At 37.9% G+C, this 16,017-nt stretch overlaps 1 protein-coding gene and 1 long non-coding RNA gene across 7 annotated transcripts; both read left to right on the forward strand.

The window, feature by feature from the left end:
• The first annotated feature begins 1,664 nt into the window (after window positions 1–1,664).
• On the forward strand, window positions 1,665–2,560 carry LOC149022795 (uncharacterized). The gene is made up of 2 exons (XM_089147703.1): window positions 1,665–2,049; window positions 2,475–2,560. The coding sequence occupies exons 1-2, from the start codon at window positions 1,665–1,667 to the stop codon at window positions 2,558–2,560; spliced, it is 471 nt and encodes a 156-aa protein (XP_089003829.1).
• Window positions 2,561–4,492: 1,932 nt separating this feature from the next.
• Window positions 4,493–15,523, forward strand: LOC149022796 (uncharacterized). 6 transcript variants are annotated; one of them, XR_016172467.1, is made up of 4 exons: window positions 4,493–5,483; window positions 9,186–9,223; window positions 9,412–9,773; window positions 15,195–15,523. It is a non-coding gene; the product is annotated as an uncharacterized LOC149022796 (long non-coding RNA). The 6 variants fall into 6 exon arrangements; XR_016172465.1 differs by having other exon boundaries at window positions 4,497–4,553; window positions 5,419–5,483; window positions 9,186–9,773; XR_016172466.1 differs by lacking the exon at window positions 9,186–9,223 and having other exon boundaries at window positions 4,499–4,553; window positions 5,419–5,483; window positions 9,708–9,773.
• The last annotated feature ends 494 nt before the right edge of the window (window positions 15,524–16,017 follow it).

Here is a 16,017-nt window from a genome sequence, read left to right on the forward strand (position 1 = left end):
GCTGACGACTGCTTATTGTTTTCTGAAGTCAATCTCCACCAGGTTAGTCATCTTAAAGCCTGCATGGATCTCTATTGCCAAGCAAGCGGTCAAGCAATCAATGAAAGCAAATCTTCCTTTACTTTCAGCCCTAATACACCAGTTTGTTTTCAAAGATGGTTTGCTCGGGTTCTAAAAATCAAATATGGGGAAGGTCCAGCAAAATACCTTGGTCTTCCTTCTGACTTCGGAGTCAAGAAGTCTGACATCTTCAACGACATAGGGGAAAAAGTCTTCAAGAGAACTCAAGGGTGGAAAGCAAAGCTACTTTCCCTAGGCCGGGCGAGAAGTACTTATCAAATCTGTGGCTACTGCTATTCCATCATATGCGGGGTCTCATTTCATCTTACCGGCATCATTGCATAATGAGTTGAGGAAATCCGTGTCAAACTTCTATTGGGGACAAAAAGAGGAGGAACACAAGGTACATTGGATGTCTTGGTCTAGATTGTGTCGATCCAAAGATAAGGGGGGGCTAGGCTTTCGTGATCCTATTCTCCACAATCGGGCCTTACTTTCGAAAGTAGCTTGGCGGTTATGGGCTCAGCCAGATTCAAATTGGGCGAAATTCATCAAAGCTGTGTACTTTCCACATTGTGACTTTATGGAGGCGTGGAAAGGATCGTGTTCATCATGGGCATGGCAAAGCATTATGAAAGGAAGAGAAGCACTACGGTTGGGTCTCATAAATTTGATTGGAAATGGTGAAAAAACTCAAATATGGGACTCAAACTGGATCCCAGGTCTATCTAATTTCAGAGTCTTTTCTGCGAAGCCCAGAGGGTGTTCTTTTCATTGGGTCTCCGATCTTATAGAACCCAACTCAAGATCTTGGAACACAAGTGTTTTACAACATTTATTTACAGATCAGGAAGTGCAGGCAATTCAAAAGATTCAGCTCAGTCATTTACCATCGGAAGACTATACAATTTGGGGAGGTGCTTCGAATGGTGTCTTCTCTGTTAAGTCCTCCTATCATGTGCAATGCAATCATAGAGATGCCCAAGCTCTGTTAGCCCCATCTTCTTCTCGCCGCCACAGATGGGAAGAAGTTTCAACTGAGTCGTGGAAGAGAATCTGGAAAGCGAAATGCTATCCCAAAGTTCAATCTTTTGTATGGAAGGCTGTGACCCAAGCTCTGGCCACAGGGGAAAATCTTCAAATTAGACAGATCAGAGGAGATTTTACCTGTAGAAGATGCGGCAGCGACCTGGAGTCTATTGATCACCTTCTGTTTGATTGCGATTATTCCAAAGCAATATGGTACGGAATGGGATTATCTGGTTTGATCGAGCCACAACATCAAAAATCAATGATTCACATCATCAATAATTGGGGTAATGGGCAGTTCCCGGATGCAGTTACTAGCAGAGAGGCCCTCAGTATCTTCTTCTTCACCTGCTGGTTCGTATGGCTTGCAAGAAATTACTTGATTTTTAATGGGAAATTATGGACTCCAGAACAAGTTGTGAAAAAATCTTGGAAAGCCTTTTACGAATTTTGGAGCCTGCAACAGCCTACTCGTGATGATGTTCAGGATGTTGCTAGATTTTAGATCCCTCTCTGTCGCTGCTACTAAGATCAATTCGGATTTCTCTCTCTTTTCTTTTGAAAATCTGGCTGGTATGGGTTTCATCGCAAGAGATGACTGTGGCTCTTGCATCTTTGTGGCTTCAATCCCTTGCTCGGTCTCCTCTATCATCTCAGGCGAAGCTCAGGCTCTCAGGGAAGCCCTCCTCTGGGCTGCGCAGGAAGGCTTAAAGAACATCTTTTTTGAAAGCGATTCCTTGACTCTGTGTAAAGGTCTGCTTGATCCTTTTTTCCCTTTTGAGCTAGATGCTCTTCCTGTGGTGGAGGATATTAGGATGTTGCTATCTTCTGAACCATCTTGGTCGGTTCAGTTTGTCTCTAGGTGGGCTAATTCTCTAGCCGATTCCCTAGCTAGGAAGGCCCGGTCTATGGCAAGTAGGACCATTTGGTCTGTCTCCGTTCCTTGGCTTCTTGAAGCTTGTAATCAAGATGTCTTGGGTTTTTCTTGCCTTCCTTCTAATTAAAAATCTGTTTACCAAAAAAAAAAAAAATGTTATTTATTCACAAGTGAAGGTTAGCTATTTTATGGCATTCAACAAAACAAATTATAGCTGTCACTTCTTCAAATCATCCAAAGATAATAGTGATTTATGAAGTAAGTCGACAATATATTTGGTTAAGATCAATGATACAACACATTCAAGAAGTATGCAGTCTTTTATTAGAAGAATAAGTTTCAACAATATTATATGAAGATAATGTTGCATGCATAGCTTGATTGAAATGAGGATATATCAAAGGAGATAGAACGAAACATATTTCATCAAAATTATTCTTTACTCATGATCTTCAGCAAAATAGTGAAATCGATGTTCATTGAATTTGTTCAAATGATAATTTGACAGATTTATTTACTGATGTATTGCTTATTTCAAATTTTGAGAAGCTGGTATATGATATTGGAATGTGCGTCCTCAAAGATATTCAATGATGTTTTCATCAAGGGGAATAAAATACGTGCTGCACTCTTTTTCCCTTCACCATGGTTTTGTCCCACTGCGTTTTTTTGGTAAGGTTTTTAATGAGGCAGCTACCAATACGTATTATTTAAATATGTATACTCTTTTTCCTACACTAAGATTTTTCCCACAGGGTTTTTTCTTAGTAAAGTTTTAACGAGGTACATTATCTATTGATGGACATCCAAGGGGGAGTGTTATAAATAATATTTATTTATGGATGTCCATTACCTCAAAAGAGATTGTACTTCCAATTGAAGATCTTAACTACTTTAGGATGCAATTTTGGTGATTCACATTCTCATATTATTGAAGATCACAACCATCTCATTACACAATGTTGGTAGTCAATATTTTCCATTCTATGCACCTCTATCTTGGGCTACAATCTATTATTCCATATCAAGATTATCTTATTGTGTGTGAGAATCATATATTGTATTTCTTTGTAGACTCTAATATTACCATATCAGAGAATATGCTAATTCCATTATATATATGTAATGACTAACTCAATAGAAGAGTTGAACTCATCTTGTCTTTTTTCTTTGTATTCTATGTATCTTCTTTATTTTATAACAAATTGATCATTAAATGTTAATTATATGGTGAAAAAAATATATCTAAAAAAAAAAAAAATTATAACACAATATATTTAATAACCTTAGGGGCATTTTGGTCTCTTTACGTTTGAAATTTGAATATAGTTAATGACGAATAATGATATTAGTCTGGTTAGGACTCACATGTAATATATTACACCAAGAAGACCCAATATTAGTTTGTGGTCCACTAAGAGGACCCACACGTAAAATTATATTATGATACGATATATACCCAATACACGGTCGTCATTTTTTATATATTTTAAATGATCGTCATTTTGCTAGATTTAAAACTCTAATCCCTTCGGATTTTTATTTGCAGCAGCAACTGCAGGCGGCTGCCAACGGCCCAGATTTTGCCGCATCTAAAAAATTTAATCAGATGGATGCAATTAAAAGGGCGGGGGCTTATTTATAATTGTAATTTTTTCGTTTTACATTCTAAGGTTTAATATTTTTTAAATTTACAAACCAAAATCCCAAAATTTTCTGTTGAGAAGATTCAACGCCTACCTTTACTGCCCAGATCACCATGAAAGTTATTCGCACTCCATCTACTTCTCTTTTCTCTCTCCCAAAGCTCAATTTTCGCAAGTCGAGGAGACTTAGCTTGAGGTCAAGTACAAGCAACCGCTGTGAAATTAGGGGGATTTAATTCTCCAATCAGTTCATCAAACTTACATCTCTCTTTTCACTTCACACTTCTAATGGAATTCGATCGGTACTCAAAGCTTCTGGTGTTCGTTGTTCAGCCGCTGCCGATTTGTCTGCTTTCGTTTCGGACAGTAGTCCGTCGGAGTTTTTAGCCAAGTTGTTGGGCATGGAAGTCACTACATTGAAGAAGGTGATACCTCTGGGGCCTATGTTCTTCTGCATTATTTTCAATTATACTATTCTTCGGGACATCAAGGATGTGCTCATTACTACCAAGGGGAGCAGTGTAGAAACTAGGGCTAAATGATTCTGTTTCCAAGAGGGTTGGACTGATTTATGCAAGACAACGATCTTCAAATTGAGGATTTATTGGTTTTCGGTATGAAGGTTCCATGGCCTTTGATGTCATTATCTTTGATTGAATGTCATTGTTTTCGACTTCCTATTCTACGTCTTCAAATTGGGGATTTGAGTCAGTTGGAATTAGGGGTTTTGATTTGTAAATTTAGAAAATATAAAACCTTAGAATGTAAAACGAAAATATCATAATTATAAATAACCCGTCATTTTAATTGCATCCGTCCGATTAAACTTTGTAGACGTGGCAAAATTTGGGCCGTTAGCATTACTGTAAATAAAAATCCAATCCATCCCTTCGACCAGCGGCAGCGGAGTGTGTGTCCTCCATCACTCCATGAAAGCCAAGGTGAGCCTCCTTCGTTTTCCTACGTCTTAGAAACAACCCCATCACGATTTTCTTCGTCTTCTCTGTCTTCTTTGACGGTTCCTCAATTCCATTTGTTTCACGATATTTTAGTTACTTGTCAGATGGTTAAATCTCCGGCGGTTGGAAAATTTTCGAAGGGGACAGGATGGGTTCATTATATCTTACAAATAGAGTTTTTTTTTTTTTTTGTTTCGCAACTTAGGACTGCTATGTTTCGATGTTTAGATTCCGCAGATTGCACTTTTCTTCCTTCACAAATTCGGGTCTAGGTCATTCTAGTTATGCTTCCCGATTCGAGAGTTTGAACATAAATCCAAGTTTTCAAAAGGCTGATAATTGGATTCCAAAACCAGTAATTTATAATCGATAATTGGTAATAGAATAGTTCATTGAGTTTGGATAATTTCTGGATATTCGATAAATTCTTGAATTTAAATTCAGAAGCCATTTCTGAATATCCCACAGATATCTGATCGCACTCAGATAGAGTTTTGCTATTGGATATGGATAGTGGCATATTTGATCCAATCCAATCTGTTTATAAGTTAAATGCCAACTGACTCTGAGTTTACCTGTAATTCATTTTTTTATTTTTTTTCCTTCCAAAGGATACTTCAATAACAAGCGTTTTCATTTTACCCCATCCTGGCTGGTTTCCCTGATAGCAAGCTTTGGTACCTCTCTTTTTGGTTGCTCCATGTGATAACTCCACTTTGGGGTTTATCTTCTGGATCCGGTAAACTCTGAAGAAATTGCCTCCAGTGAAAGAGATTCAAACTTAGCTATTGGTTGTGTTTCATTCTTTCATGGTAGCTTATGCTGGTTGTATTAATGTGGAAAACAGTCAAACTCATACACGTTGGTGCTTAGGAGTTCCTTTGGAATTGGTAGTCTCGGCAACTTGTTACAGTAAGTACTTTTGCGTTGCTTTATTTTATCAATATGATTGGTTATGAATTTTATTTATGAAGGATTCTTTATCAAACTATACATATTTATGAAGAACATATGCTTTCATGTACAATAAAAAAGTTTAGATTAACTCCTTCATATAAATAGATTATAGAGGGTGCAGTAAAGGATATTGTACACCTGAGGTGTCCAATCATTGTTAGAACTTAGAAGGATATATAACACTGCGTTTTGTTTAATGATTCCTTGAATGTAATTCTCGAGAATCATGATTATTGAATCAAGAAGATGGTTTTAGGTTAGAAAAATCAGTCTTTTGAGAATAATCCTAAATCTTTGTTTATACATATTTTTAAACATTCCGATTCTTTGGTGACATCACCTCAAGGAATCATGACACTTGTTAATTAGGAAAGAATCACCCGAGACAGAATGAGACCTAGCAATGCTTATGACTTAGAAAGAAAAGCAACTTTGGGCTTAGGTATGTCTCTCACTCTCTCTGATGTAACCCCCAAATTGCGGGCCAATCTTCAGGATCAATTAAGTTGAATTCAGCAGTAAATTAAGCTTCTTAAACCCCTGCACTTCTGACTCTTAGGGCAATCTACAGATGGGTAGCAGCTGTTAGGGCAAAATATACCTTGTGGCTATGGTTTATAGGGTTCTAGGGGAGTTTAAGAGTTGAGGGGAATGAGGGTTAGTTTGGCGAGAGGGTTTAAGGTTAGGGTTTGGAGAAAATTAAATCTGAAAGTTATTATTTTACTGTTCAGACTTAATTCCAGAATTTGAGGCTTTAAATAATTAGGATTTTCTCAAATTTAGGGTTTCCAAAGGAAGTTACAGTTAGGTTGGGATCGAAGTTAGGGTAGGGGTGGGGGATGATGATCCTAAGAGAAATGAGGGTTGGAATGAAGGGTTTGTAAAGTATGGATTGTAACTAATTTTAGGGTTTTAAGAGAAAAGAGGAGAATAGGGTATACTAGGGCTAGGGTGAAGGGATAGGGTTGAGACAGGGGATTGAAGGTAGGGAAGGGGAGGGGGAATTTGATTCCTAGAGGGGTGGGTTTGAGTAAGGGGTTAGGGTTTGGGGAAACATTCTAGTATCCTAGATTGCCACAAGTAGTAAAAGAAGAAGACTAATTAGAAAGAGGGACTGGAGGGATGGGTTTGGGGAGGTGAGTGGTTGTTGCTGTAGGGATTAGCAGAAAGAGGGAAGGGCTTGTGAGAGGGTTGGGGCTGGGATTAGAAGAAGTTAGCGTTTGGGGGATGAGGACGGGTTGAGTGGGAGAAGGAAGGAAAGAAGGCAGGGCTGGGATGGGGGTTTAATACTTGCTGTGAGGGCTGACTAATAAAACATGCAAAAACTCTCCTCCCTAGAAACTCTCCAACACGGCAACACCTCTCAAGTCCTTCAATCATAAATTTTGTTAATCATCAACTTGGCTTGTTTTACATATGAATGGCTTCTTATTTATAACCTCTGTGTGATGGATTTCCTAATAGGACTCAACAAACAAGGAGTTCTATTTGAAATAGAACCCACACTCACACTTTGACTCAACTAGGCACTAATTGAAGAAAGAAATCTGTTTTGAGGATTCCTACATTAATAATAATTGCAGAATCAAATTAAACTCCTAACTTAAGAAGGAATTTAATTTGAAATAGAATTCCAACTTGACTCTCCTACTTGGACCGGACTCTAAACAAGGAATCAAGTAACAAAGTGAAAGCAGATTTGGACTCTTAAAGTTATGTGTTATCTAATCAGACCCAAAAGGGACTCAAGAGGGGTGGTAGATGACCAAATTGCCCCCAATATGGTTCAGCCTTCCTATAGGTCAGCATGGTTTTGGGCTGTAGTGCATTCTTTCTTTTATGCTGCTGGGGCTTCTGTTGGGAGGAGGGTGCCCTGGTTGCATCACTGTCTCACCCCTCTCTCTGTTACTCAGACGTGATCTCTGTCTAACCTCTATTTCTCTCTTCCTTTGGGTTTCATCACTAATATCTATGAGCATAGTCTTATTTAGGGTTATAAACCTCATTTTGGGGTGAAGGTCAATGATCCTGAAAAATCTTGTTTCAATTCATGTAAATAGAAAATGAAAAGGAGCATTTGGAATTATGCTGCATTTCACCATCTTGATTCTTGAGTGATCCACCCACTCTACTTGTCAAATTATTACAGCAGATCTAGGCTTCTCTATCTTCTGCGTCTCTACTCTCGGCCTCTGCCCATGGTTCTTTTTTGACAATTAGAGCAACTAAATGAGAATTAGGTGTACCGTTTGTCTTTGATAGATCTAGATAGTTGATGTAATGTTCATTATGTGTTGACTCAGGTGCACTTCTACTACTTCCAAAGAAGTTTGTCTTTTAGAGTTTGATCTATAGGAGAGAACCAGCAGTAGGTGTTTCTTTGTCATATGTATCTGTTACTGTGAATGCTGTTGTAAATGGAAGTGCTGTTTTATTCTAATGACCTGTTTGAATATTACACAGGCAAAGTGTCAAGTGATTTTCAGATACGTCGCCTATTAGATCCATTTTCTCGATAAACAGATGCAATCTCAGCTTTGCTTAGAGAAGCAGCTTCTCCCAACATAAAACTTAACGATAATAGATAATTCTAGCTTCCATCGACTCCTTAAGTAGCAAGTTTGGTGATATATTCTAGCAACTCAAATCTTCATCCAACGGCTTGAAAAGTGTTTGGTTGCATAATTTCGTACAATGGGTTTCGATGGAATCATGATTTGATGTTGTGAAGACTGTTTGTTTAAAAAAACATGATTCACTTGAATCAGGTCAGGTGGTTTACTCAAATTCACATTTTATCCTAGAGGCTGACTTACGGTTGAGATGCCTCAATGGTTGTCTCAAAGTTGAATCAACATCTAAGACCTATAGTATAAGGGATGGATTTCACATAATCCAATTTATCAGGGAAAACTTGGGTCGCATGACTTGGTCTTCTCCAACTAGCACGGAAGACGAGTAGAACTCCATGTTCTCGGATGTGCTTGTATTCTCCAACTTGCATAGAAGATGATATTAAGGTTCCTTTCTCTCTCTCTCTCTCTCTCTCCATCTTTGAATTGCTCCCTTGTTTGACCATGGATTTCTTGTTTACTCTTTTTCTTAAGTTCTTCTTGAGGCATCATGGTAGAATTGGGACAAATTGGAACCAGCCAGCTGGTTCAGCTAGAAGGCCCCCTTGCTCCATAATATTTGACCAGTCAACTTGGACTGTTGCAATAGGGGACAAAGTATGAAGAGAAGAAGCCAAACCACTGTTCACGTCATTGTTCATGTGAACAGTGTCAAAGTCCATTCTTTGGCATGTGGCAAAAACTCCTAATGGCTTTTCGGGGCTTAAGATCAGATTATGTGAAGATTTTGTTCTTAGGAGATTCTTGAATTTAGTTTGGTTTTGTTTCCTTTCTATTTTAGTTGTTTATGCATATGTGGCTTAAATATAAACCCTAGATTTACAGTCAGGACGTGTTATGCATGTGGTCTTCAAGAGATCCATTTATGTTAAAATAAATAAGAACCATGTTCACAATTCATCATTACTATGTTATAAGTTCCTTTTCCAGTATAGCATTATTGGTTTTGGCCATTTCCTCGAAGGGTATGAGATATTGAGATGGATTCGTAATTCTCTACCATTTTTATGCATGATCTGTGTAGGATTTCGAAATTGTGATCGTCAGCATCAAGGAGTAGAAGTAATTGATCATATCCCTTTTTATTTCTTAGTCTTTAATAGTTTCACCTAATTTCAATAGAAAATAAATTCATAACCATTTTCAAAATCAGTAATTTATAATCGATAATTGGCAATAGAATAGGATATTTGCTAGACGGATTCGGATATGGATAGTGGCATATCTGATACAATCCAATCTGTTTACAGGTTTAATGCCAATTAATTCTGAGCTTATCTATACTTCAGTTTTTTTTTTTGTTTCAAAGGATACTCGATAACAAGTGTTATCATTTTACCCTATCTTTGGCTGGTTTCCTGGATAGCAAGCTTTGGTACCTCTCCTTTTTTGTTGCTCTGTGAGGTAACTCGGCTTTGAGGTTTCTCTTGTGGATCCAGTGAACTGTGAAGAATTTGCCACCATCGAAAGAAATTCAAACTTAGCTATTGGTTGTGTTTCATTCTTCCAAAGTAGCTAACGCTGGCTGTATTACTGCAAAAAACAGTCAAAACTCATTCATGTTGGTGCTTAGGAGTTCCTTTGGAGTGGTTAGTCTCAGCAATTTGCTACAGTAAGTACTTCTGCATTGCTTAATTTTATCAAAGTGATTGTTTATGATTTTTATTTGTGAAGGATTTTTTTATCAAACCATACATATTTTTGAAGAACACTGCTCTCTTGTACAATAAAAACAATTTAGATTAACCCCTTCATATGTCTACCAGATAAAAAACCCTTCATATAAATAGAGGGTGTAGTAAAGGATGTTGTACACCTGAGGTAACCAATCATTGTTAGCACTTAGAAGGATATATAACACTGCATTTGGTTTAATAATTCCTGGAATGTAATTCTCCAGAATCATGATTACCAAATTAAGAAGATTGTTTTGGTTTAGAAAAATCAGATTCTTTTGAGAATAATGCTAAATCTTTTTCTATACGTGATTTGTAAAATTCTGATTCTTTGGTGACATCACTTCAAGGAATCATGAGACTTGTTAATTAGAAAAGAATTACTTGAGACTGAGGATGAGACCTAGCAGTGCTTTTGACTTAGAAAGAAAAGCAACTTTGAGCTTAGGTCTCTGTGAGTGTGTGTGTGATGTAACCCCCAAATTGTGGGCCAGTCTTCAGCATCAATTAAGTTGAATTCAGCAGTAAGTCAGGGTTCTTAAACCCCTTCGCGTATGACTCTTAGGGCAATCTACAGATGGGCTTCTATTAGGGAAAAATAGACCCTGCAGCTATGGTTTATTGGGTTCTAGGGTTGTTTAAGGGTTGAGAGGAATGAGGGTTAGGTTTGGGTAGAGGGTTTAAGCTTAGGGTTTTGAGAAATTTAAATCTGAAAGTTGTTATTTTAATGTTCAGAGTCTTCAGACTTAGTTCCAGAATTTTAGGGTTTAAATAATTAGGATTTTCTCAAATTTAGGGTTTCTGAAGGACAAGTTAGTGTTAGGGTTGGGTTGAAGTTAGGGTAGGGGAAGGGGATGATGATCATAAGAGGAATGAGGGTTGGACTGAAGGGTTTGTAACGTATGGATTGAAACTAAGTTTAGAGTTTCTTGGGTTTTAAGAGAAAAGAGGAGTTACTAGGGCTTAGGGTGAAGGGATGGGCTGAGATAGGGTACTGAAGGTAGGGAACGGGAGGAGGAATTAGATTCCTAGAGGGGGTATGACTTATGAGTAAGGGGTTAAGGTTGGGGAAACATTCTGGGTCTCCTAGATTTCCACATATAGTAAAAGAAGAAGAAGAAATAGAAAGAGGGGCTGGGGAATGGAAGGGACTGGAGGGAGGGGGCTAGGGTGGGAAGGGGTTGCTTCTGTGAGGATCAGGGGAAAGAGGGAAGGGCTTGTGATAGGGTTGGGGCTGGGATTGGAAGAAGTTAGTGTTTGGGGGATAGGGAGGGGTTGAGTGGGAGAAGGAAGGAAAGGAAGGTAGCCAAGGGTGGGGGTATAATACTTGCTTGCTGTGAGGGCTGACTAATAAAACTTGCAAAAACTCTTGAACTCCAAGTGCTACAAACTCCCCTCTTTGGAAACTGTCCAACACCTCTTAGTATCTTTCAATCATAAATTTTATCAATCATCAATTGGCTTGTTTTACTTATGAATGGCTCCTATATAGGCTCTTTTTGGTATCATTTATCATTCTCAATTATGAGATTTTTTCATTATTTTAAGTTGTTTGGCATCTATTATCAGTTTTATTTTTATTTAAAATAATAGAAAAACTTCCAAAATTCATAATGAACTTTTTCTCTATTATGGATTATGTTGAGAATTTCATTCTCTTCATTTATGCACAAGTTAACTCAAAATTTTATGGTTAAGATGAGGGTAAAATAGTCAATACACAAATTTTAATATAAAACATGCTTTTTCCCTCTTTTATCACTTGCTCACTATTATTTTCTAACAATTTTTTATTTTGACACCAAACTTATTTTTCATTCCCTAATTTATTTTTGATAAAATTCACCAAACCATTTTTCATTCTTGACCAATAATGAATTATTGTACTTATTTCTTTTAAATAGGTATAATAGAGAATGAGAATTGATACCAAAAAGAGCCTTAGAACCTTTCCATGAAGGATTTCTAATAGGACTGAACAAACAAGGGGATCTATTTGAAATAGAACATACACTCACACTTTGACTCTACTGGGCATTAAATAAAGACTGAAATCTGTTATAAGGACTCCTACATAAATAATAATTGCGGCGTTAAAAGAAACTCCTAACTTTGAATGAATTTTATTTGAAATAGGATTCCAACTTGACTATCCTATTCAGACTGGCACTCTATACAAGAAATCAAGTAACAAAGTAAAAGTAGATTTTGGACTCCTAAAGTTTTGTGGAATCTAACCAAGCCCAAAAGGGACTTAAAAGGGGTGGTAGAATGACCAAATTGCTCCCACTATGGTTCAACCTTCCTTTAGGGCAGCATGGTTCTGGGCTGTAGTTTGTTCTTTCTGTTGTGCTCATGGGGCTTCTGTAGGGGGGAGGGGACATCTGGTTGCATCACTCTCTCTCCCCCTCTCCCTCTCTCCGTTACTCAGGTGAGATCTCTGTCAATCCTCTACTTCTCTTTTCCTTTGGGTTTTGTCCCCAATATCTTTGAGCATAGTCTTATTCTAGGGTTTTAAACCCATTTTATGGTTGAAGGTCAATGATCCTGAAAAATCCTGTTTCAATTCATGTAAATCGAAAATGAAAGGGAGTATTTGGAATTATGCTGCATTTCACCATCTTGAGTGACCCATCACTCTACTTGTCAAACAATTACAGTGGATCAAGGCTTCTCTATCTTCTCCGTTTATACTCTTGGCCTCTGCTCATGGTTCTTTTGTGACAACTAGAGCATGAAGTGAACATGAAGAAGAAGATATGCAAGGGGGTTAAGCTTCCTAGTTCATGCGTATCCATAATTTTGTCCTTTTTGCATTATTTTCCTTATTTTAAGTATTTGCTTAAAATTAGGAGCTAGTTAGTTGGTCAGTTTTGGACTCTATCCTTTTTAAGAGTTCCAGTTAGAGTCTTCAAATTGAGTCCTGTTGGATAGGGTTATTTGATAAGATTCCTAACTATATAAGGAATCTAAGTTGTGTTTGATTAGGAATAGAATTTGATTTTATTTCCAAGTTGTAAAGGCTATAAATTCTCAAGCCTCGTACAGAACTCTTTAGTTTTTGATGAATAAAGTTTATTGAAAGTTTACAGCCAAGGAAGTATTGGCAGGGTTCCTTTGAGGGGACATGTGGGTATCGATTTGAAGTATTCTGGTTTTTCAAGCTTTCCATCTCAAGCTGCAGCCTTCAAGCATCAACCTCAAGAGGAGATTCCAACTTCAAGACAACAGAATTTTCCATAGCCAGCCGGTTGAAGTCTAGCCTCTTTTATCCCCATTGCATCCCCCCCCCCCCTTGCCTCTGTTCTCTGCGCAACCTAGTGAACCCCAATCCCTGGCCTTCGAAACCCTTCTAGAGGCCTTCTCCCCTCCCGCACAGGTCTGAAATCCCTCACCCTAGGTCCTATGACTCTTCTTGAGACGGTTCTTCCTCTTACCAGCTTTCCCATGGCCCCTAAAATCCCTCCCCTCTCTTCCCTTGCTCTGTTTCTGGCATCAAAAGCAGAAAATAAAAACACAGAAAAAAGATGGGAAAAAAGAGAAAAAGGAAGAAGAACGGGTAATACAGTAATAGGAAGGACCTCTCCCCCATGCCACTCGAAGCTTCCTCAGTTACTCAAAGCAGTCCAGATCTGAACTGAAACCCTGAAATTGCTTTAATCCAGGAAACTCTGAAATTTCCAGATTCCTCCCTCCTTGGTTTTGATGTAAATCAAGTCTAGGGTTAGGGTTATTTCAGTAATTTCACTAGACTTAGGGTTTGCCTAGGAAATTCCAGCAAAAGGGGGAGAGGTTTTTAGGGTTTCTGAGGGACTTAAGGCCTGCTGAAGCTGTGATTCAGATAGAAATTCTTGTGAGGACTGAATTCCGGATTTGAAATTTTGAATTCAAAAGTTAAATTAGGGTTTCAGCTAGGGTGCAAGGAGGCTATTCTTTGCTGGTTCTGCTTTCTAGAACTGATTTCTATTGCTGTCCTTTTAACTAGACTGGGATCTGATTGAACAGAACCAACAAAATCAGATTTCTGGAACTGTAAAATTTCTGCAGAATTTCAAGGTAGAGGATGAAGTGCAGGTCTTCTGGAGTGAGGGAAGTAGGTCTGAATTGGCGGAGTCAGCAATAGGGTTTGGTCCCAGGGGTTCTTGTGACCCTAATGGAGGTGAAAGGGGCTTGAACAAGGCTGGGAATCAAGGTTTCCTAGTGGGAGTAGGATGTGGATGATGTGAGGAAAAGGGGAAAGGGGGGGGGGGGTCATAGTGGCAAGGGCTTGAAGGAAACTAAAGGGAAAGGGGTAGAGGTAGGGGTGCAAGTTTGGCCCTGACGAACTTGACCTGCCCTGAGCCCGAATAGGGCTTGGGCTCAAGATTTTGGCCTTGAGGGCTGGTTAGGGCCAAAGTATTCTGGCCATTCTGGCCCTGACTAGGGCAGGCATGTTATTACACTTTGGTTCGTCGGGCCTGTCCGCACTGATTTTGGCCCTAATTTTGGCCTTAATTTTGTCCCTGATGCTTGATCTCAATAAATTAGGAACAAAGACAAGGATATGGCCAAGTATAAGCTCAATCAAAGCCAATCACGACCAAGTATGGGGCCAATCAAGGCCAATCAAGCGGGAATGGGCTTGGCTTGGCCTGGTAGGGCTTAGGGTCAGGGATAATAATCATTGTTCTTGAATTAGGGGGATTTTTATTTGCGGCAGCAGCCCAACTTAAGGTGACCTGATTATATATGCCTATCCCAATTTTTAGCTCATCACCATTAGTCTATAGGCTGAGAAGAGGCTCTAAGGGTTATGATTTGAAACGGGTTGAGATGGAATGGAGTGTAATGTATCTACAGGAATAATTGGGCAGCTTGGAGACCTATGTTAGCATAAAAGAAAGACTATATTACTACCTAACTCAAGATCACTTCATGTTTGGTAATACAATTATACTTTACTTTGCATCTACTATGATTTAAGATGTATAATAAATTAAATTCAAAATGCATCAATAATAAATAAGGAAAATAAATTAAAGTGGTATACTTAATCCAAAGAACAATTAACTTCTACAATCAATCACCTATAAAATGAGTATAAAACTTCTAAGTATACAAGCATCTAGTGCCTTCCCCTTAATTACCCAACAATTCCCCAACAATTCCCCAACAAAACAATCGAACATAGAGAGAGAAAGTTTCTAGTGACACAACCTGAGAAGCAAGCCTCTACTACACTATGAACTAGTGTTGGCCTTAGCCATTATTAATGTAGTTTCTTTTAAGATGTAAAGCTATTGCCAAACTGATATCTAACATGACAAGGGCAGATGATATTCCAATGGCTAATTTAAATATCTTGATCTTCCTTGCAGGCGTCAATTCTTGAATAATGCAACTGAGTAGTGCACATACAATTGCACCAAAAGCTGATGTCCACAAGAATACGATGCAAGCACCATAGATGAGCTTCAAAGTTGTTTCAGTATTTTTGTTGGGTTTCCACACGTGCAAAAACTCATAGGCTCCAGCAATGGCTATAGAAACTAGAGCTACAGCAATGAACTTGAGAACTTTTTCCAGCATGGGAACCATCGAGTCAGAGCGGTCCTGGTTTTATCACATTCAAAAAGGCATTAAAATAAGATTGTTGAATGTATTAAAAGAGTCAAATTAAAGAGTATTTACATTATTTTAAAATGAACTTTTTGCTGGTTAGTCATCAAATAATTTGAAACATGGATATCAATGCAAAATATAGGTTATGTTTTTTCTTTGGTAGAATAAAGTACCTTGAACCTACTGTACGTTTTACTAAAATTAACGAACAATATTCTCAACGTTTTGTAAATGATGTTTTGCATAGCAAAATACAAAATAAGAAAAAGAAAAAAAAAAAGAAGTGAAACTCAAACCAAACCATAAAAAATAAAGCTTACAATTATTTCTACTTCTTTACTACTTTTTTATTTATTTATTATTATTATTTTTTATTTATTAGGGAAAAAAAATCTGATAAATAATGCTACATTTTACCTTTAGAAGTAAGTTGCAAACTCTTGATAAATTTAGAAATAAAAACATAATATGTTTAATTACTTATACACTATCATATCAGATTTTGAGAATAAATCTTTGTTTGTTAATTGATCTCATGATAAAGGAGTGAATCATGTTAGGCACATCAATGCATGAAAA

This window comes from Hakea prostrata, chromosome 3 (assembly GCF_041222555.1).
Source record: "Hakea prostrata isolate BN-2017 chromosome 3, UWA_Hpros_2, whole genome shotgun sequence".
NCBI classification, from domain to species: Eukaryota; Viridiplantae; Streptophyta; class Magnoliopsida; order Proteales; family Proteaceae; genus Hakea; species Hakea prostrata.